The sequence below is a fragment of the Trachemys scripta genome, chromosome 3 (assembly GCF_013100865.1).
Source record: "Trachemys scripta elegans isolate TJP31775 chromosome 3, CAS_Tse_1.0, whole genome shotgun sequence".
NCBI classification, from domain to species: domain Eukaryota; kingdom Metazoa; phylum Chordata; order Testudines; family Emydidae; genus Trachemys; species Trachemys scripta.
Genome location: NC_048300.1, coordinates 155,432,871 through 155,454,206, shown reverse-complemented (window position 1 = coordinate 155,454,206; position 21,336 = coordinate 155,432,871). Strand labels below are relative to the sequence as shown.

Sequence of the window (21,336 nt, the reverse complement as noted above, 5' to 3'; positions counted from 1 at the left end):
TAGCTTTTAGAAAAACATCCGATCTTGATTTAAAAATTGCCAGTGATGGAGAATCCACCATGATCCTTGGTAAGTTGTTCCAATGATTAAATACTCACTGTTGAACAATTTATGCCTTACTTCCAGTCTGGATTTGTCTAGCTTCAACTTCCAGCCATTGGACTATGTTATACATTTCTCTACTAGGTTGAAGAGCCCATTATTAAATATTTGTTCCCCATGTAATTACTTATATACTGTAATCAAGTCACCCCTTAACCTTCTCTTAGTTAGAACCAAAAAGCTCAATTTATTTAGCTTATCTTCTCTGGAACTTCTCCAATTATTCTACATCCTCGTTGAATTGTGGACCCCAGATCTAGACATGGTATTCCAGCCGTGGTCTCGGCAGTGTCAAATACAGAGGTAAAATCTTTAGGAACACAAGTCTGTTCAGAAAGCTGCAAGCAGCCACTTTCTTTCCAGACCACAAAATAACCATTGATGATGTTGAAATGCCAACTGTGGTCCTGGGAGATGCAGCCTACCCCTTGCTTCCATGGCTCATGAAGCCATACACCGGCAGCCTGGACAGCAGTAAGGACCAGTTCAACCATAGGCTGAGCAAGTACAGAATGCTGGTGGAATGTGCCTTGGGGTATTTAAAGGACTAATGATGCTGTTTGCTTGCTAGACCTAAGTGAAAGCAATATCCCCATTGTTGTTTCTGCCCGCTGTGTGCTCAATAATATCTGTGAAACAAAGGGAGAAAAGTTTCCACCGGGGGGGGGGGGAGGGGGAGATTAAGGCAAATCGCCTGGCAGTCAATTTTGAGCAGCCAGATACCAGGCAATAAGAAGAGCACATTGAGGGGCTCTGTGTCTCTGTTAGGCTTTGAAAACGAGTTTCAGCAATGAGCCAGAATGTGACAGTAATCTGTGTTGTTCCTTACCAAACTGTCCCTTCCATTCCATTTTCTCTCCTGTAAACTCCACCCCCGCCAACCACCATGTGTGGAATGAATAAAGTGCCTTTTATCTGCAATGCATTTAGTAGTATTATGCACACAAACACACAGACAGCAAAGAAAAGTAAGATAACCTGGGGGAACAGGGCTGATAACACTATGAGGGGAGAAACAAGGAAAGCTTGCTTATAGATTCACTGCAATAACAATCAAAGGTCTGGGAATGGGCGCCTTCGGTTCCCTGAACCCTTCCCTGGCATTGAGTGCAAGGGAAATTGAACTCTCCCTCCCCCACCCCGCCTCATAGGACATTTGGGGTGGAGGATTAAGAATTGGATGATGATGGCAGGAAGTTCAGCATAGGCTGCAGAGAGAATCTAACCTCCAGCTGCCTTTCTTGAAGCTCAACCAGACACCTCGACATGTCTGATTGCTCCTTCATAATCCTCAGCATCTCATCCTGTGTGGTGCGCTCTTGTTTCCTGCATGCTCTTCTGTCCTCTCTGTCCGTGTCCTCGGACAGTGAAATCCTCCATGCTCTGAGTGCCATCTTTTCAGTCTTGGAGGTGTGCATTAACTCATTGAACATGTCCTCCCAAGTCTTCTTTTTCCACCTTCTAAACTGGGAAGGTCTCTGTCCCGGTGTGGAGGATGTGCCTATGGACAAGGTTTCAGCTGCAAGGAAAACAAAGCACAAGGGAACCATTGACAGTGCATACATTGTTTCTAGTGCAAGATTGATTTTGTTTTATAAAAATAAATACCCCCTTAATACACTTCACTGCAAGTCACAACATAATCGCAATTACTTGCTATTGCAAGAGTCGGTTTACTGCTCCAACCATGGTGAGTATGGCCACGAGGCATGGGCGACAGGTCTTGTGCTGCTGCTTTTGTGAAGACATCATTGGGAGCACAGTTGAGAAATACCCCCTTTTCCCTAGCCACCTGGATGGTGCTTGAGGACAGGCACCAGTGTAAAGACCCCCAAATGGTTTGTTTGTTTTTTACAAAGGCAGCACAGGGTGGCGGGGCGGGGAGGTAGACAAACAGGAAGCCATCCCCCCCCTTTTTTTTTCAATGTGGCTTGCAATACACAGTGATCCTTTCCAACCACAGCTATGGGACTTTAGGGAAAGCATGAAGTGTGACCCAGATTTCACCAAAGGGGGGAGGGATTACTTGTATTTTTTTGTGCAAGGACTTGCATTGAAAACTTCCCGCATTTTCCCTAGGTGACCCTATGCGATATCAGTCTCCTGAGGGTAACAGAGGTAGTAAGGGAGCAGATGCTGCAAGCATCTGCATAGAGACCTGGTCCTTATGCTGCAATGTGATGCAATGATGCCAGCAGAGTTAATACTGGAGTGGTGCATAAAAGTGTCCTACCATGGTGGACAAAATAAGGCAGCCCTTCCCAGAAACCTTCTGTAAAGGATTGCAGAGAACATCTATGAAAGCTTCCTAGAGATCTCCATGGAGGATTCCCAGGCCATCCCTGTTCACATAAACAGGCTTTTTTGGGAGTACACTCTGCATAGCTGCAGTGGCCACTGATACCCACTACACATACTTTTTTGTTCAGATTAAACATAAAAAATAATAGCGTGTAACCCCTACAGTTTGATTGGAAATGGATAGTCTCGAGAGGTGCCTTTCCCGGCATCACACTCGTCTGCCACCTGGTCCTGTGAAGGGATGGGCTCCAGGGTTAAAAACAGTTCTTGGCTGTCGGGGAGACTGGATCCTCGACTTGCCTGCCTCCCATTCCCCTTCTCCTCCTCTTCCTTATCAACAATGTCCTCCTTGTTGTTGACCAAGGTGGCCTGGGACTCTTGGGAGGAATCCACCTGCCTTTCGGGGTAGTGGTGGGGTCACCGCTGAGAAACGCATGCAGCTCCTCATAAAAATGGCAAGTCTGTGGGGCAGAACCAGAATGACTGTTCACCTCACTTGTCTTCTGGTATGCTTGCTAAAGCTCCTTTATTTTCACATGGCACTGCTGCATGTCCCTGGGGTAGCCCTTCTCCCCCATGGCCTACATGATCTTGGCATAGATGTAAGTGTTTCTTCTGCTGGATCGGAGCTCTGCCTGCACAGACTCTTCTCCCCACACAGCAATAAAATCCCCCACCTCCTGTGTACTCCATGCTGCAGCGTGTTTGCAGCCTCGAGTCTTCATGTTCAGCTGTGCTGGCGAGCTCTCCATGTTGATCAAACAGGAAATGAAAATTCAGAAGTTCCCCGGGCTTTAACAGGGGAGGGGCTGATTCCTGTGTACTTGGCTGAAGTGCAGTGGAATTGAAAGTGCTTTCCAGAACAGTCACAGCAGAACATTGTGAGACACCTCCTGGAGTCCAATTCATTCTAATTATACAATGCAGCATCTACACTATCCCCATGTCAACCTGTAGATGTAGAATCAAGCGTTTTATAGGCAACTTAGGTCTGTGGATGGGACTCAGTAGTGTAGACACATACATTATTACATTGACTTAATGTGGCTTCCTAACATGACCCCTAAGTTTGTAGTGTAGACCAGACCTGAGTAATCTTCAAGAGAGAATCAACTAGTCCGAATAACTTTTTCCTTATGACGCAGCAGACCTAGGAAAGGATGGAAACTGTGAATATATCCACAAAGACACTTGTCCAATATCAAAAATACCTACCGCTTGATATAGATGAGCCTCCATATGTTCAGATGAAGCGTTGCAGGGTTTTTTCACTTTAGTACCCTGTGACAGAATTTACTCCTGTGTTCACATCCTACACACTATTGTAATACTTTTGTACAAGGCATGTTTTGTCAGATATAATTTGAAAATTATGGTCAGTATCATCCTGGCAAAATGTGTGTGGCAACATTGTATATAAAGTTATACGATTTCCCAGTATGATGTTAACACACGTTCCAAACCCCACAGCCCTGCTCAAACTGAGGTTGGAAAACAGGTCTATCCTAAACAAAGGAATGTGTGCTCTCTTTAATTTGCATTTAAGCAGTAAACAGAGTCATCAATCAGGAAGGGAAACAGAGAAAGCTCAAATAGATGAGAAAAAGCAGCAGGGAACATCCTTCCACATAGGCTCTGTCTCATAGGTGCCCATCTGGAAATATTTTTCAAGAGAGGGACTGAAACTATAAAAAGGAAGGACAAACATCCCAAGGGAACCCTCTCTTTCTTCCTGTCCGTTTCGTTCATGGCACCTGAAGTATGGGAGAAGGGGTCCTAATCTACATGGTTTGGTCAGTAAGACTGTTGTAAGCATGTGGTGAGAAACTTTGCTTGAATTTGACATAGTTTGTTAAGTTAGGTGAGGGCTTGGCAACCTTTGGCAAGCGGCTCCCTTGGCCCGCGCCACTTTCCGCAGCCCTCATTGGCCTGGGACGGTGAACCACGGCCAGTGGGAACCGCCATCGGCTGAACCTGCGTACGCGGCAGGTAAACAAATGGGCCTGGCCCCCCAGGGCGCTTACCCTGGCGAGTCGCATGCCAAAGGTTGCCGATCTCTGAGTTAGGTATTAGTAAATATCTTATTTTATTGTTCTTGTAACCATTTTTGACTTTTATGTGACATTATTTGTACTCACTTAAAATCTATCTCTTTGTAGTTAATAAACTCGTTCTATTGTTTTTTCTAATTCAGTGTGTTCAAGTTGAAGTCTCTCCATTGGGGGTGACAAGTTATGTGAATATTATTCCTTTAAGGGAATAACAGATTCAAGAGATTTGTACTATTCAGAAGCAGGCTGGGCAGTACAAGACAGGTTTCTGGGGGAAAATCTGAAACTAGGGGAGTGTTGGGCTCACTAACCTAACCAAGGCTGGTAAGAGCCAGAATGTAACCGAAGTATGGCTGACAGGTTGAAGTTACACACAGACACTCAGGATGTGGCTTGCATGCTGGAAGGCTGTTTGTCAGTGGCCCAGGTGGGAGCTACTGCAGCTGTAAGGCACCCAAGGTTGCAGAGCAGGAATGACACAGCTACTCATTAATCTGGATTGTACCCTGGTATGTCACACACCCCTTTTAGCCATTCTTGTTCCACAGTGATCTGTTGTTTTCCATGGCCTAACCCTTCTGCCAGGTCACTACTCAGCCCATTTCCCCTTCCAGGGAAAACAAAAAAAGTCCAAAAATAGGACACTCAATATCTAATGGCCTTCAAGTCTGTCTCCCAACATTTATCTGGAACTTGTAATTCTTGGCCTCTTTTACATTTTTAACACTCTTGCACACACACCCTTGGTCTGGGAGAGGCAGGGGAACCCAAGCCCACAGTCTCCTCTGGGTTCCAGCCCAAAGACCCGGTTTTGGGTGGATAAGGACTGTTGGGTGGATGAGGACTCCTATACTTCCCTGAGCTGCTCCTACCTTCACCCTTCTTGCCGACATCTTCACCAGGTCTCTGAACTCTGCTAGCCCTACCTGCATCTATGGATCCTCACAGCTTTTCCTTGGCCAACTACAAAGGTACTTTCTCAAAGACAACTCCCACCCCTTTTCTGTAGCAGCTGAGACTGCATTCTGAGCAGTCCCTCTGTCTCTTCCTTTTAAAACCATCAATATCTCCCTTCTTCAAACAAGAGTTCCCATTCAGCCCTCCCTCTGGGTCTGGGTTTGTGTCTCAGGCCTCTTACCTTTGGATAGCCTGACCTTCCTTTCCTCAAGCAGGTGTTCCCACACAGCCCTCTTCCTGGAGCTGGTGTTTGAGTCTCAGACATCTTCCACTGGAATAGTCAGCTGAAAGGCTTTTGCCAGCTCCCTTCAGCTGAACACCCTTTCTTATTTGCCTTTCAATCTGGAGAGTTCAGTGGGCCATCCTTCTCTTGTCAGTGTTTGCCCTCCCTGTAAGGGAGGAGGTAGCCTTTATGCTGACCCCTTTCTCCAAATTTTTCAACCCTGAATGGTTGGGGAAAAGAGGAGCCTTGTCCTGCCCAGTCTGTCAGGCTCCTGGTCCCAGGCCTTTAAAGAAACAGTACCTATCTTGCTCCCAATCTCTGCTTATTCGTGGGACTGCTTCTTCTCTATCCCTATTCTCCACAGGTCCTTATATAATTTTTATTGGGCCTTTCAAAATCCGTAAAGGGCCATGTGAGGTGGTGGGGTGGGCTGAGCACTAGGCACTACTGCCCTTATGGGGTGGCCACCCTGTCACACTTGGTCTTAGCGGAATGTCAGGCTGTCTTGATGACCAGATAGCCAATGAGTTTCCTTCATATTAACTTCAAGAATTTCCTATTAATGGGAATGGCTGAATTAGTAAGGGAATGTGGGGCTGGGTGGCTTACAGACAGCAGTGTGGGAGCTCTTCACAAATCATGAAAAAAATTAAGGAATTCCCAGGGATTGTTTGAGTGCTCAGATATTTGGTAACTTGGATGGTCTATATCAGTGGTTCTCAAAGCCAGTCCGCTGCTTGTTCAGGGAAAGCCCCTGCTGGGCCGGGCCGGTTTGTTTACCTGCTGGGTCCACAGGTTCGGCTGATCACGGCTCCCACTGGCTGCGATTCGCCGCTCCAGGCCAATGGGGGCTGCGGGAAGCGGCGCGGGTTGAAGGATGAGCTGGCTGCCTTTCCTGCAGCCCCCATTGGCCTGGAGCGGCGAACCATGGCCAATGGGAGCCGTGATTGGCCGAACCTGCAGACGCGGAAGGAAAACAAACTGGCTCGGCCCGCCAGGGGCTTTCCCAGAACAAGCGGTGGACCGGCTTTGAGAACCATTGGTCTATATGGCCTCAGATATTGAACCAGATAGACATCTACATGTAAACACCTGCAATTGGTCAGCTCAGTCCATAGTAAAGGAGTGCTCTCGGATTCTTCAATGACACTAAGCTATCACACAGCAGCATCCACGAGTAATGCCTACTACCTTTGGCTTGCTGGAAACCTCTGTTCTATCTTAACAGATGATGACCAGACCTCAGTTATGTATGCCTTTGTCATCTCCTGTCTGGAATACAGCAATGCTGTATACTTTGGAGTGGAGCCATCAGCCTTTAGGAAACTCACACTGCAACATTCTGTACTTGTTCTCCTAACCAACACAAGCTACTGCAAGCACATCAGACCTGTCCTCTGTCCATAGAATATGGACTCAAGTTCAAGGTCCTAGTCCTTATCTTTGAAGTGTTCAATGGCCTGGTCCAGGCTATCTAAAAGATTACCAAAAACTCCAGTATCAGGAAGCACGGTTGACAGTTCTGCTTCTCGGGCACAATGGGACTCTCTACCACAAGGTTTAAGCTTATCTATGTAGTAAACAGAGTTTTCTCAGGGACCAGTCTGAAACTATTGAATGAACTCCCACAAGAACTAAGGACCTCTCCTTCTGCCTAAACCAAACACTACACTGAAAACAATTATCCCCCCTGACAAGAGGATGAGAGAGAAAGAACAAACCATGTGACAGATGATAGTCACATTGTGTAATGGACTACTGGAAGGTGCTCAGATATTACAGTGATAAGGGTTGTAGAAGAACCTATCTAGAATAGAATAGAATCTTCAGTATAGATAGTCTAGCTCATCAACTGCCTTTGAGCTGGCCCACTGTCTTTTGTATCTCTCTGTGTGTGTATCTCTGACTTCCTGTACCAGCTAGCCATGGGTAACCTGGTGATCTACGTTGTAACAAGCATCCTGTCTGTAATAGAATAATAAACCCCAGAGAATCAATGCCTGCCTCTTTTTAACCAGAGGATCAAGGACTGTTTCAGATAATAAATTTCCATAGGAGAACGGGATATGGACTAGAGGCTAGCTTTAACAGAAGACACGCTGTTAACAAAGTGGTTTTCCTTGGAAGGAAATGTTTTGGTTAAAAAGGAAATTTGTATACTATAGAAAAGCAAATGAAGTGTCAATCCTATAATTCTAACAACAATTGAAGAGTTTTTTTGTCAACTAGAAATATTTTAATATCACTATAGATTCTGTGAACTTCAAACTAATGTCTAATCAGTCAATATCATCTTCCTAAATTATTTAGTAAATGCACAAAGATAGATCAGACGTTTGATAATACCAGAAGCTCAGCAGTGGGTAAAATTGATTGAATGCACTTTGAGCATGAATAAAAGAGTTTATGATTTATTGACACTCTGCAGATTAATCTGAAGCCACACTGAGCAGTGAAGCAGAGTAGTAAGCTTGATTTGTAGGAACTTTCAGAACAATCTGACAGGAAGGAAGAAGAGTTGGATCATGCTTCTTGACATAAAGCATTTTTTGGTAGTTTCCAGTTATTTTGTAAAGTGTTATATGTAAATGATGGAAATTGTTTTGTGATGAGTCCTTTAATGCAGTGCCTATTGTAGTTCCATTATTCAGTTTAAACTATGAAGCCTATCACTTTAAAAATATTAAAGAGTATATAGAAAATTGAAAAAAAAATGAGTAATCCAGACTTTCCATATATTATTATAAAGTTGGTAATCAACATGATATGTTAATAATTACTGTATATGGCTACGAATTGATCATTCATCACTGATAATACAAATTAATCAGATTTAGCAATCTAACCCACTTTTTCAATTTTATGAACTCCATCTTTAAATTTTAGCTCATGATATTAAAGGAACTTAATCCTGACATGAACATGAACTAAAAACTCACATTAAAACATCACTGAAATCTGGATTTGAATTTTGTGACTTTTGATTCCATAGCTTTTCTTTCCAATTTTAATCCACCAATGTGTTTTGTTGTGAATGGGCCTGGATAAAAAATTGGATTATTTGTGTTCTGTCTACATAAATGGGGTTTAGATAATACTGAGAGATTTGTGTCAGTTTCCAGTGAATTTTAGATTTGAGCTTGTTTATTCAACTTGTACTACATTAATCGAAAAATATACAAGGTAAATCCATTGTAACAAGTAATATGGACGTAGGGATCATGGGAGCAGTCATGCAATAATAGTTATTAAAAGTGTTTGTGATAAAATATATTTTAATCTTTCTATTTTGTTGTTGCATGAGTATGTGGTGAGGCAGTATTGAAATGGTGATAGGTGAAAAGTTATCTTTACAGAGGATATATATGAGATCCAACAAGAATATCTGGGATTTACGTTTTGCAAATACATAGTTCTTCACAAAGAGGGATTTCACAGAGCATGCATAAAGCTTCAAAATACCATGGCAAAAAGGCAAACTCAACTTAATTTATCTGAACGAGTACCACACTATATAGACAATTAAGCAGTTTAGCTGGGTCTCGTAATTGAAAACAAATGTTCTATTTGAAAATCCTGCAGAATATTTCTATTTGATGGATCATCTTGAAAAATGTAATATTTTTGTTCAGAATTTGGTGGTATTCATTTGCATTATAAAATAATATAGAAGAAAACATTTTTAAATGGAAATATGGAATGCGTTTTGCATTTTCAGAATAGAATAACAGTTGCAAATTTGATACATGATATGTCATAACATTAACTTTGTCTTTGCATAGCAATAGCCACACAAAATATTATTTTAATATCTGAATGCAGTCTACCAATGCAAGAAAAATAATGTAAATTACACATGGTCACAATGTATAACAGAGCAAAATCTCCAGATGTAGAAGGTAAGAATAAACAGGAACACAGTGGATAAGTTTCAGGGAGAATGATTGAACACAAGGAAACTCAGAGGCTCAGGGAGTAAGTTTGATTTTTATTACAAAGGTCAGGTGTCATAGGCCAGAGAGAAGAGACAAGTCTTGAAATAGGATTTTGAAAAAGTCAGAGAGTCAATTAAACACAGAGAGACTGTTCCAGATGATAGAGCAGCATGAAAGAAGAACATACCACCAACTGTGAAGAGACGAGAAGGGAAAACAGAAAGAAGTGTGATATTTGAGGAGTATACAGAACAATCTGGAAAATAAAAACAGGTGAGGTCAGAAAACCAGAGTGTGAATCAAAGGAAAATCTTAATGACTGGGGACCATATTCAGACCTTGTATAAGTGGGTGCAAACCTGTTGACCTAAGTTTAGCTGAACTGCTCAAACCAGTTCTGAATTTGGCCTTTGGAGGAAGATTTTGTTTCTTGTTCTGAAAAAGACAGGAAGTTAAAGAAGATATTGGGAAATAGAATTTTATATTCCCATTTTTAAATACAGCAGAGAAAACACGTGGCACTTTGTTTTTTAATTAATTGAAATTCAGGAGTGGGGACACAGAGACAACCACAGATAGCTGGCCAGCTAATCTAAATATAATATCTATAGCACTTGCCATCTGATTGCAGGCATTGAAAATTGCTCTTCTATGGTCCAGCCTCACCAGCTTGTCTTGAAATGAAATGGTTTTCTTATGTTCTGGGAACTGTGGTTCAAATGATCTACTGTCTTCCCAGATGACTATTATTATTTACATAAGAATGACCCTACTGGGTCAGATCAAAGGTCCATCTAGCCCAGTATCCTGTATTTCAACAGTGGCCAGTGCCAGGTGCCCCAGAGGGAATGAACAGAACAGGTAATCATCAAGTGATCCATCCCCTGTCGCTCATGCCCAGCTTCTGGCAAACAGAGGCTAGGGACACCGTTCCTTCACATCCTGGATAATAGCCATTGATGGACCTATCCTCCATAAATTTATCTAGTTCTTTTTTGAACCCTATTATGGTCTTGGCCTTCACAACATCCTCTGGCAAGGAGTTCCACAGGTTGATTGTGTGTTGTGTGAAGAAATACTTCCTTTTATTTGTTTTAAAGCTGCTGCCTATTAATTTCATTTGGTGCCCCTAGTTTTGTGTTATGAGAAGTAGTGAACAACACTTCCTTATCTACTTTCTCTACACCAGTCATGATTTTATAGACCTCAATCATATCTCCCCTTATCCGTCTCTGTTCCAAGCTGAAAAGACCCAATCTTATTAATCTCTCCTCATATGGAAGCTGTTCCATACCCCTAATCATTTTTGTTGCCCTTTTCTGAACCTTTTCCAATTCCAATATGTCTTTTTTGAGATGGGGTGCCCACATCTGCACACAGTACTCAAGATGTGGGCACACCATGGAGTTATATAGAGGCAACATGATATTTTCTGTCCTATTATCTATCCTTTTCTTAATTATTCCCAGCATTCTGTTCACTTTTTTGGCTATCACTGCACATTGAGTGGATGTTTTCAGAGAACTATCCACAATGACTCCAAGATCTCTTTCTTGAGTGGTAACAGCTAATCTAGACCCCATCATTTTATATGTATAGTTGGGATTATGGTTTCCAATGTGTATTATTTTGCATTTATCAACATTAACTTTCATCTGCCATTTTGTTGCCCACTCACCCAGTTTTGAGAGATCCTTTTGTAGCTCTTCACAGTCTGCCTGGGTTTTAACTATCTTTAGTAATTTTGTATCATCTGCAAATTTTGCCACCTCACTGTTTACCCCCTTTTCCAGATCATTTATGAATATGTTGAACAGCACTTGTCCTAGTACAGACCCTTGGGGGACACCACTAATTACCTCTCTCCATTCTGAAAACTGACCATTTATACCTACCCTTTGTTTCCTATCTTTTAACCAGTTACCGGACCATGAGAGCACCTTCCCTCTTATCCCGTGGCAGCTTACTTTGCATAAGAGCCTTTGGTGAGGGACCTTGTCAAAGGTGGGTTTTTTTTTGTCTTTTCAAGTGGCCAGAAATCTTCTAGATGCCTGCCAGACAAGTAAAGACATGGCCACAGGCCAAAAGAGCATACCATGCTGGACTGAGGTAACAATCTTGTCTTAGCAGATAAGATTGGGGGGGAAGAGGAGAAACACAAAGTAGACAATAAAATGACATGATTGCTCTGTTAGGCACATACATCTTGATGGTTAATGTTTTGGGTTCTTCTGAAATTATCAGCCTTCCCCCCCCCCCCCCCCCCCCCCGATGTGCAGTGAGTGATATCTAAAGGAGAAAGTATGAAAGGCTACATCCTTAGATTTCATGCAGTCAGCATGAATAGCACTTAAATAATACACCATAGAAAATATGAAATAAAAGCTCAATTACTAAAAAAATAAGATTTTTTTGGTTTTGAAAAGCTTGTTAGAAAGAAAGTTAATATTTAATATAATTTACAACCCCCCATTCTGAGAAATCAAGACCCGAGTTCTGTCTCACAAGCTGAGGTATGGTCAAAGAGTCTTAAAGAGATGGAGAAAGCATGAGACTGCATTTTGGTCTGACTTTCTCTTTCCTGACCTTCTGTTTCTCGTCCCCGCGCATCTTGTTTGGAGGACTACATCAGATGGTGAAAAGCCGTACAGAAAGAAAACAAGGCAGTCAGAAAGTGATGAAAAGACCAAAACATTGAAGGAAATGGAGATTGGGCATCATCAGCATTGAACTTCTACTTAAGGCTGAATTTAAAGTTAATGTGGTTACAGGCAATCATAGAGGTAGAGAAGAAGAATTGGCCAAAGAAGAAGCACTTGAATTGTGGAATTGTCACATGAAAGAGGAGTATTTAATAACCATCACCACCAACAGCAAGAAGCAACAGTAGTTGGAGAGGTAGAAATGAAACCAGAACAGCTAAATGCCTGAGAAGTTCAGCAAACAATGCCAGATTGGGCATGTCATGCTTAACAGTTTTAAAAGTAAGGTCACACCAAGGTCAGGATGGATGATCAGAAGGAGTCCTAGTTAGAAAAGCCAGAAATCATCTCCTTCTCTTTGTGGTTCTCCTTCTTTTTGTGGTTCTCCACCAACTCTTTTCCCTAGTTTTCCATGAGACTGAATTCATTCTAAGTGCAGAGCTCTGCTCAGATCTTGGGAGTGGGAAGAGTGTATCTCCACAAACCTGCACCACATAGCCTTGGCAATAGTTACAGCAGCTGATACAAGAGGCAGCTGTTCTACCTCCACAAGCTTTATACCAGTGGAGAGTTCATCTATGCATGGGGAATTCATTGCTGGTAGCCTTCAGGCAGAGTCTGTCCACTTTGCACTGGCTCTGTGGGTCAAAGGGTATGTCTACATTGCACACTAAGCCCAAGCTCTTACTCAGGTTTGATCTCAAATCCCCCTTCTAGCCACACACATATGACTATGATTTCAATCATCATGCATGCAGGACCTTTGTCTTAGGATCCTGCTTGGGGGATAGGTCAGAGCCCCAAGTCCCTCTGTGACTTGAATGCAAGTCTTATAATTTTGCAGTGTGGACACAGATCTAGCTGCAGACCTGAGTCAGAAAGTGAGTGTAGTGCAGCATGAATGCTTTGGCATAGTTGTGAGACCTGGATCCAGCAATTGTAAGTCCAGATTTGCAATGCAGCATGGATACTCAGGTGTGGGCTTGGAAACATGGGTCCACAAGCCCTGGTCCCACAGACCTATGTTTACAGTGCAGTGTAAACATTTCTAAAGTGGCTTGAGTTGACTGGAGACCACACCCTGTCCCCAGTTTCTTCCATTCCATGTGATCATTATTCAATACAAAGTTGAACAATAAAAATAAATCTACCAAAGTGAAGATGGTTTAAAAAAGGTGGAAGAGGTGAGAATGCCTGGAATAGTCACAACTCTGACATGGCTTTTGGAGACCATTGTGAATCCTGGCTGCTGTATGTAGACCATAGTTTGGGACACAAGGCAACAATCTGTATCCAGCTCCAGCACATCGTTAGAAGTATGTGGGGACCAGAGTTTTCATCCTGTGAAAAAATTTGCATTTGGAATGTCATGTTTTAAAAAATCAGTTTCAGCAGCCAGCTCCTTGTCTACCTGGTCAGCTCACCATCTGGCAACTTGCCTGCCTGTTAAGCAGGCAGCCCAGGGATCCTGCTGCCTGGGAAGCCAGGAAGCCCAGGGAGTTGGCCAGCTGAGTAAGTACTACTAAGGAAACAGGACAGCTAGGAAGCCTGCAACCCAGGAATTCTGGCCATTTAGGCAACTGGCCAGGTAGGTAGCCACCACTGACTGGGCTGGGCAACCGACCCACCTGCAGGCAGACGGCTAGGGAGCTGTCCAGCCTGTGAGCCAGCTTCCCAGGTAGTCTGGGGAACCTAGTAGTCCAGAGGCCTGCCAGGCAAGGAGCTGGGCAGTTGGGAGGGCTGGCAGGAAATTGGCTAGCCTACCTGCTGGGTTTCAATCAAAAGTTTTTACAGAATCTAATTGATAGAAAGTTTTGATTCAGCAAATCAGCATTTCCCAACACAAAACTGTTCTGCTGGAAAATTCTTGACCAGCTCTATTCAAGGTGGGTTAGCATTCAGAAGTTTATAGAGCATTGTGGACCTGGCTATTTTAAGCTCCTTCCCCAATTTTCACCCACAAAGAGTGGTGCCATTTGGTTTCTTGAAACACTTTTTAGCATGAGTGTGGTTTTCTGAATTAGGGCTTCAGAGTTTACTTCTTCCTACTGTGGGAGTTGCATTCCATCCCGAAGTTTATGCTCTCTGTCTGTAGGGTTGGACCCCGTGGCTCAGGGATTTAGGCACTCTCATTGGAACAACTTGAGCACTGGAATTTCCTCCCTCATGTATTCTGCCCAAGTCCAAGTTTGGTGATTATTATTTTTAAGGGTACAAGTCAAGATTTGTTCACTCTGGCTTTTTCTTAATTTGTGCCCTCAGCCCAAGGGTATCCCATCGATAAGATAGGTGGCTGGTTTGTGCTAATTGCTAGACAGATGTTGATTTTAATGTCTAAAGTGCTTGGCTATCATGAACATAGATAGAATATCAATAACACAAATAAACAGCTTCATTTGTACTTCTTCCTTAACTTTAAGATTTTATTTTTCCCTTGTTATTACACTGAAGTCCTTTGCTTAACTGCCCAGCTATGTCATATACATCAAGTCTAGGAAGGATTTGTTTCTCCATTTAATGTTTTACTTATAGGAGTTACAAGTTTATAGATACCAGCCCCTAGTGTTATGATACTATTTTAATTTAGAAGCAGATGACCGTTATTTCACTATAAGCCTTTTCACAGATTTATAGAGTCATAAACCTGATGGTGCTTTAGGGATGCTTTCAAAGGAGAGCAATGAGAAACATTAGTGGGAATGTTTGAAAGAAAAGTGTTGCTGGATAGTCTTGAAGTTGTTTCAGATTTGTAATAATTTTGGTGGTGAATTTGAGTGCTTATCCAAGTGACTGATAGTGTAGCCATATGGCATATTGTGTATATCTTCCATGCAAGCTTTGCCAGCATATCCTGCCAGTACTCCTCAGTTCTGACAAAAAGAAAAATTGTGTATGCAGTGGTGGTGTAGCCATGTCAGTCCCATGATATTAGAGAGATAAGGTGGGTGAAGTAATATCTTTTGTTAGACCAACCTCTGTTGATGAGAGACACAACCATACTGGGAAAGTGATTGTTTCCCAGACCTTAAGAAGAGCTCTGTGTAAGCTTGGAAGCTTGTCTTTCTCACCAACAGAAATTGGTCCAGTAAAAGATATTAACTCGCACACCTTTTCTCTCTAATAAATAAATAAAAAAAATCTTGACATTCCAATCCAGGCTTGCCATAACCAAAGACTAACAATTGTGCCATGGATTTCCAACATGGAAAAAATGCCCACTGCTGTCTAGATTGACCAAAATCACTACACATGTTAAAGGCTATGGCTCACTTGAAAATAATAATCTCTTTAATCCCTCCCTCACAATACAGTACTTTTTTTTCATTTACTAATATCATCTTTGTGGAAATTTTAGTAAGGCACCATTTTACTGTTCATTTTGCTTTACCCTGACGTTGCATCTTTCTTTTTCCTATTTGGATAGAATTCTTCGCAGCCATAATAGCCTGTTTGATAATGATTATGTGTGTAGTTCTATGTTTAAACAATGCTCTGAAGGGGCTCTGAATGTACTCTTTCAAATGCCCCAAAAGCAGATAGCTTAGAAGCATATTAGAAATGCAAAGTGTTGAAACTTGACAATAGTAATCAGTTTTGCCTTGTCTCTAAAATAGTCATGTCTACCTCAGTAGTAAACATATTTCATGTATAATAAATATCTTCCTACATTACTAGAGTTGCTCTATGATCATCTATACTCTTATATGATTACCTAAAATGTTGAGAAGGGACATCAGTCAATACCACTGGAAAAATGCAATGCCTAGCAGGCTTTATGATTTTAGAAACAAGATAAAAGCTTTATGACTCAAAGAAAACAATCAAATGCTTTTTTGTAGCCACAAGCATCATATTTACTTAAAGGATTGTGACTATAAAAGCAAATATCTCTTACAGGAAGCCAGGACAAAAGCTGTCAGAGAACAGGGTAGTAAATAGCTCTGAAATTGTTTTCTCTGCTTCATTTCAAAAGCTTAAGGCTAAGAATGTTTGACCTTTTACAAATGGAATGGTTTCCTGCAGGTCATGGTGCTGTACTGAATGCTGATGGTTATGTGGAACTTGATGCAATCATCATGAATGGTAAAACTCTCGCTGCTGGCGCAGTCTCCTGCATCAGGAACATTTCTAATCCGGTGACATTTGCTTGTTCAGTCTTGGAAAAGGTAGAGAACTTTTATTTTCTTTATCTGTGCAGTTTTAGTTCTAATGTTTCTTGACAGGGGGACAAATAAGATTGTGTAATTGTTAAAAATGATCCAGAAAATGTAAAAGGGTCAGGGAGAGAAATGTTAAGTTAAACAAATAATCTAACTAATCACATCTGTTGTCAGTCATTTGTCACAACGACAAATTAGTGAAATATGTAAGGTGTTTCAATTGAAAATTATATTATTATTTTAGCACTAACAATTTAATTTTTAATGCATTTTATGCTGTTTAAAGGCCAAAACTTGGTCCCACTGAGGTCAATGGAAGTTTTTCTGTTGACCTCAGTGGGATCAGACTTGGCCTTAAGTGTAGACAGTTTTTATTTTTTGGTTTGTTAATATTTCCTATGTAAGCTAATGCTTTCTTCCATACTGCCCCTGATGTATGGAACTAATCCATTAAAGACATTGCTTGTCTTCCTTCAAATTGCTCCTTCCGACCTACAAAACCTACAAAAATCAGCCAGCTGATGATGACTAGGTTGTGCAACAGTTAAGGAAATATTTATTTATTTATTTATTTATTTATCTATCTATCTATCTGCATCATGACCCCTGTCACTCTCTGATTGCAACTAACCATGGGAGACACCAAATCTGACAACATGCACTGAGAACACAGTAGAAATAGACATAGATGTCATCATAAAGGACACCTAAAGTCATCAGTTTCAATGTGGAAGGATTCTTTGCAGAGAAGGCTGATGTTCTGTCTGGTATAAAAGCATATATCATGCTTGCAAGAAACACAGAGAGAGACAACAGCCCCAAACATCCCTGGAATGTATATTTCTGTGAACATAAAAAGCAACATGTGTGGCAGCACAATACTTGTACCAGACAAAAGACAGGGGAAAACCACTACTGCGAAACACTGTGGTACAAAGGAATTGATCAAATCGCAGTAGTTTCTGTTTACAAGCCATCAGCTGAACAGTTTGCATGGCCAGCCAACTTTCTCCTGTCAGAAAAACCATGCCTTGTCATAGGGGACTTCAATAGTCACAACATCCAACAATGACAATAATAAGGAAGAATTTGAGAAGTGGGCAGCGACAAACAACTTGATCTTGCTCTGATTTCAATGACAAATATACCTTCCAAAGCACACGATGGAACAAACTGTACAATCCCAACGTACCCTGTGTTATTCATCAAAATACAGGCAACTTCAAAAAGGAGGTCATGGCAGCAATTCCAAGGTCAAAGCATAGACCAATGAAAGTGCCATTAGAGGCTATAGTACAGCCCAGGAAAACAAAGTATCTGCTGAGATTCAGCTTTAGGAAGGCCGACTGGGACGCCTTTACCTCTGAATTGGATTAATCCATCTGTGATATTACTCTGGCACATGAGCGTTATGGAGAATTTGTTTCCCTGGTGTGGAAGACTGCCCCAAAGTACACCCCTCTGGGACACTGGAAATTATTTGTACTTGGGCTTTCAGAACAGACCAGAAACAATCTAAAAAATATTCAGAACTGTTTGACTTGGATCCGTTTGGTGAAGAAACCATTGGACTGAGGAACATGCTTATATGAGAGAATGGAAAGGATCAGTGTAGCCATTGCAGAGAGATGGTTGCAACAACAAACCTGTGCTGTAAAGCCTGGGCTAACATTTGCAAGCTGAACTCTCATGGACAAAACCCCAAACTCATTGCCACAGTCTCTCACAGATAAGTTGCACACTAACTCAGCCTAAATGGTAAGCCAGCCACAAAGTAAAACAGGAAAAGAAACAAGTTAAGCAGGAATGTTGTCCACTCCTCAGATAGCAAAGTGCACAATGAGCAACTCAACACTAAGACACTTATAATAGCCATGAAAACTCTGAAACATGGAAAAGCAACTGGACTCAATGGTGTATCTAATGAATGATTACTGCATTTTGTCACAAGAGTGCAGAATTGGCTGTTTGACATCTTTAATTCTTGCATGGAGACAACACAGACCCTTGGGCTGTGGAGACAGGCCAAAGTGATTGCACTAATCAGACCATATAAAGACCCTAGCTCTGGAAAGAGTTATCACCCAGTATCCTTTTCTAAACCTACAAGCTATATGCACAGATGATGATGTGTAGAATAGAGCCAATAGTGAAGAGAGGCTGACTGATGACCAAGTCTAGGGCTAAGTTGCAACCCATCTCAAAACATCAAAGATAGTTTCTCAATCTGCAAAATTACAGGGTTCGTTTTTGTTGATCTGCCAGCTGCTTATGACACCATGAACCATTGTGCACTTCTACTGAAATTGACAAGAATTCTGAGAAAAAGCAAAATGGTCCAGGTCATCTCCTCCCTGCTTGAGAATCAATATTTTTTTGCTGAGATGGATGTTCAGAAAAGTCAATGGCATACTCAACAAAATGGATTATCTCAAGGTTCAGTGTCATCACACTTGCTGTTTAATGTCTACAAAAATGACCTACAAGAATTCCCTGATGTGTGAAGATTCATTTATGCAGATCACCTTTGCATCGCCACCCAGTCAGAAAGATTGGAGGACATTCTAAGTGCACTCTAAGTGGTTCCCTGAGTGTACTTGGAAAATATTATCTCACATGGTTCTTGAATGTTATTCCTAGAAAAAGACAAGTCTGTGCCATTCACCTGAAACACTATCAGGCCATGTGAAAACTTCAGATATCATGGGACGGTACAATCCTTGATTGCTATGAACATCAGGTGTACCTTGGGTTCACAGACTGAATGCTGACATTCAAGGAGCACATAAAGAAGCTGAAAAAAGTGAATTCCAGGAATTGTGTATTCCAGAAACTGGCCAACACAAAATGAAGAGCTGACCCTGGAACACTTTAAGCAACCAGTCTCACCCATGTTACTCAGCTGCATAGAAATAGGCCCTACTACACTCAAGCCATTCACATATAATTGATACTGAACTCAATAAATCCATTACTACCAAAAGATAATAATCCTGTATGTTCTCAGAGGTTTCATTCCATAGTATATTGAGTTGTTGGAATTAATACTTTTCTTATTTCACATTAGGTATTGTATCTTTTATGTGAATTACTGTATTGGTTCTTGGAAAATATATACATGTAGATTTTGAGAAATCCAAAGAATGAGATAATGTGAAGATTATATTTATGACTCTATGAGGGGAATAGGTCAACATTTAAAAACAGAAATGGCAAAATGGAAAAGAAATGATTCATATAATGTGTTTATAATAATTTATTTATAGAAAAATACATAACAATCATGTGGCTGATGTAAAAGGGATCCACCTAAACAAAAACTTGCTTCAAAATATCATGTGCTGTAGCCTGACCCCAACCCTCCAAGATATATATTTCCCTAGACAATTTTTATAATTATAATTAAAGTTGTTCATTACTGTAGTAATTACTCAGTATTACTGGTACAGTATTGCTTTTACAAAGAAAGCACTTCGGATAACAGTTTACTGCTTTCAGAGACTCCATAAACTAGTGTCATAGTTCACACATCAGATATAAGCATTCACATTAAATGAATTGATAGACAATCTTCTTTAACTTTCTTCTTAAATGAGATATTTAGAGATGGTATTTAAGAAAAAATATTATTCATACACTTAACAGACTAAAACAATTGTAAAGTAAATAGAGAAAGATTGTTACTAGAACCAAATGGAACTAGTATCACTGCTCAAATAAAATGAGTGTTCTGGTGGCTGTTCTATTTCTAAGTTGTGAAAGTACATTGTTATAGCTCAAGTGCAAGTAAAATATGATCCTTAAAGATTTTATTTTCATTTTTAATTCAGCTTGCCATAAAAGTAGCTTACAGAAAAAAACATAATTATAATTACACCAGCACAATTTGCATCTCTGTAGTTAAAGGGCTTCCAGCATTTTCATTAAATACTTCTGTTTTCATAGTCTACAAAAAATACATTCTGGTCAGAATCTGCCATAAAACAGATCAGAAGAAAAATGCTTATTTGTTTAAATTAAAGTTTGGAGAAAACACATCAGACTCTTTAGTGATAGATGATCAAAAGAATAGAAATGCTTCCCATTCCCACCCCTCCTTTTTTATTTTTTACATTTTTTATTAGTTTTCAAAATATAGCAATATTTTTTTCTAGCCAAGCAGTTTGATTTATAAGTAAGATGCACCAACTATGGAAGGACTCAAGTTGCTCTGCACAGAATACACTGAGGATCTTGGCTCCATGGAAGTCAGTGACCGTTTTGACAAAATTTCACCCTGGGATTTTGTGGGAGCAGGGGGATCCAGCAATGCTGGGGCAGCTGGCAGAACGGAGAGCTGGTTTTGGATTGTTATATATATTAATGTATAACAAATTGTGCTACACTGTTGGCAGCTAATATTGTGTTTATCCATAAAGAGGAAATGAGAGGAAAAAGATATAAAAAATGGTATCAGGCTGGTAGCACTGATGTTTTTTTCATTGCTGTAACTCAAATCTGACTTTAAAATTATACATTTTAGTAATTACCTGTGAGATACCTATATGGCTAACAAGAGCACAGCCTCTTTAAAACAGATAACCAGATCTTGCATTTTGTACTCCTTATTCAGGGAAGTCTCTCATTGGCTTAAAAATGGGAAGAATAGTCATAAACCATTCTTTTTTTTTTAAAGTGTAGATTATTAGCTTATCATATATAGGCTACAGTGTTATAGGTGCTGATACAATGATGATGGACATGATATGAAACTTTAGTTTGGAGCTATTATAGTCAAGTAGATTAAAAATCAGCTTTTAAGAATATCTTTACATTCATAAATGACAAATGAAACCCATTTCATTGTATCATTACGCTATTTATAAATGTAAATATATGTTTAAAAGAGTGTGCCCCCCCATTTAT

The 21,336-nt window shown here is 40.8% G+C and overlaps 1 protein-coding gene across 6 annotated transcripts in view; it reads left to right on the top strand.

The window, feature by feature from the left end:
• LOC117875202 (isoaspartyl peptidase/L-asparaginase-like) overlaps positions 1–21,336 on the top strand; it is a 230,381-nt gene that overhangs the window by 49,157 nt on the left and 159,888 nt on the right. For all 6 annotated transcript variants that reach the window (XR_004645209.1, XR_004645210.1, XM_034766243.1 and 3 more), the window contains exon 3: positions 16,295–16,437. Coding sequence is in view for 4 of the 6 variants with exons in the window: in XM_034766243.1 (XP_034622134.1) it covers positions 16,295–16,437 (143 nt within the window). In the remaining 2 variants the exon portion in view is untranslated. The remainder of the gene's footprint in view (positions 1–16,294; positions 16,438–21,336) is intronic.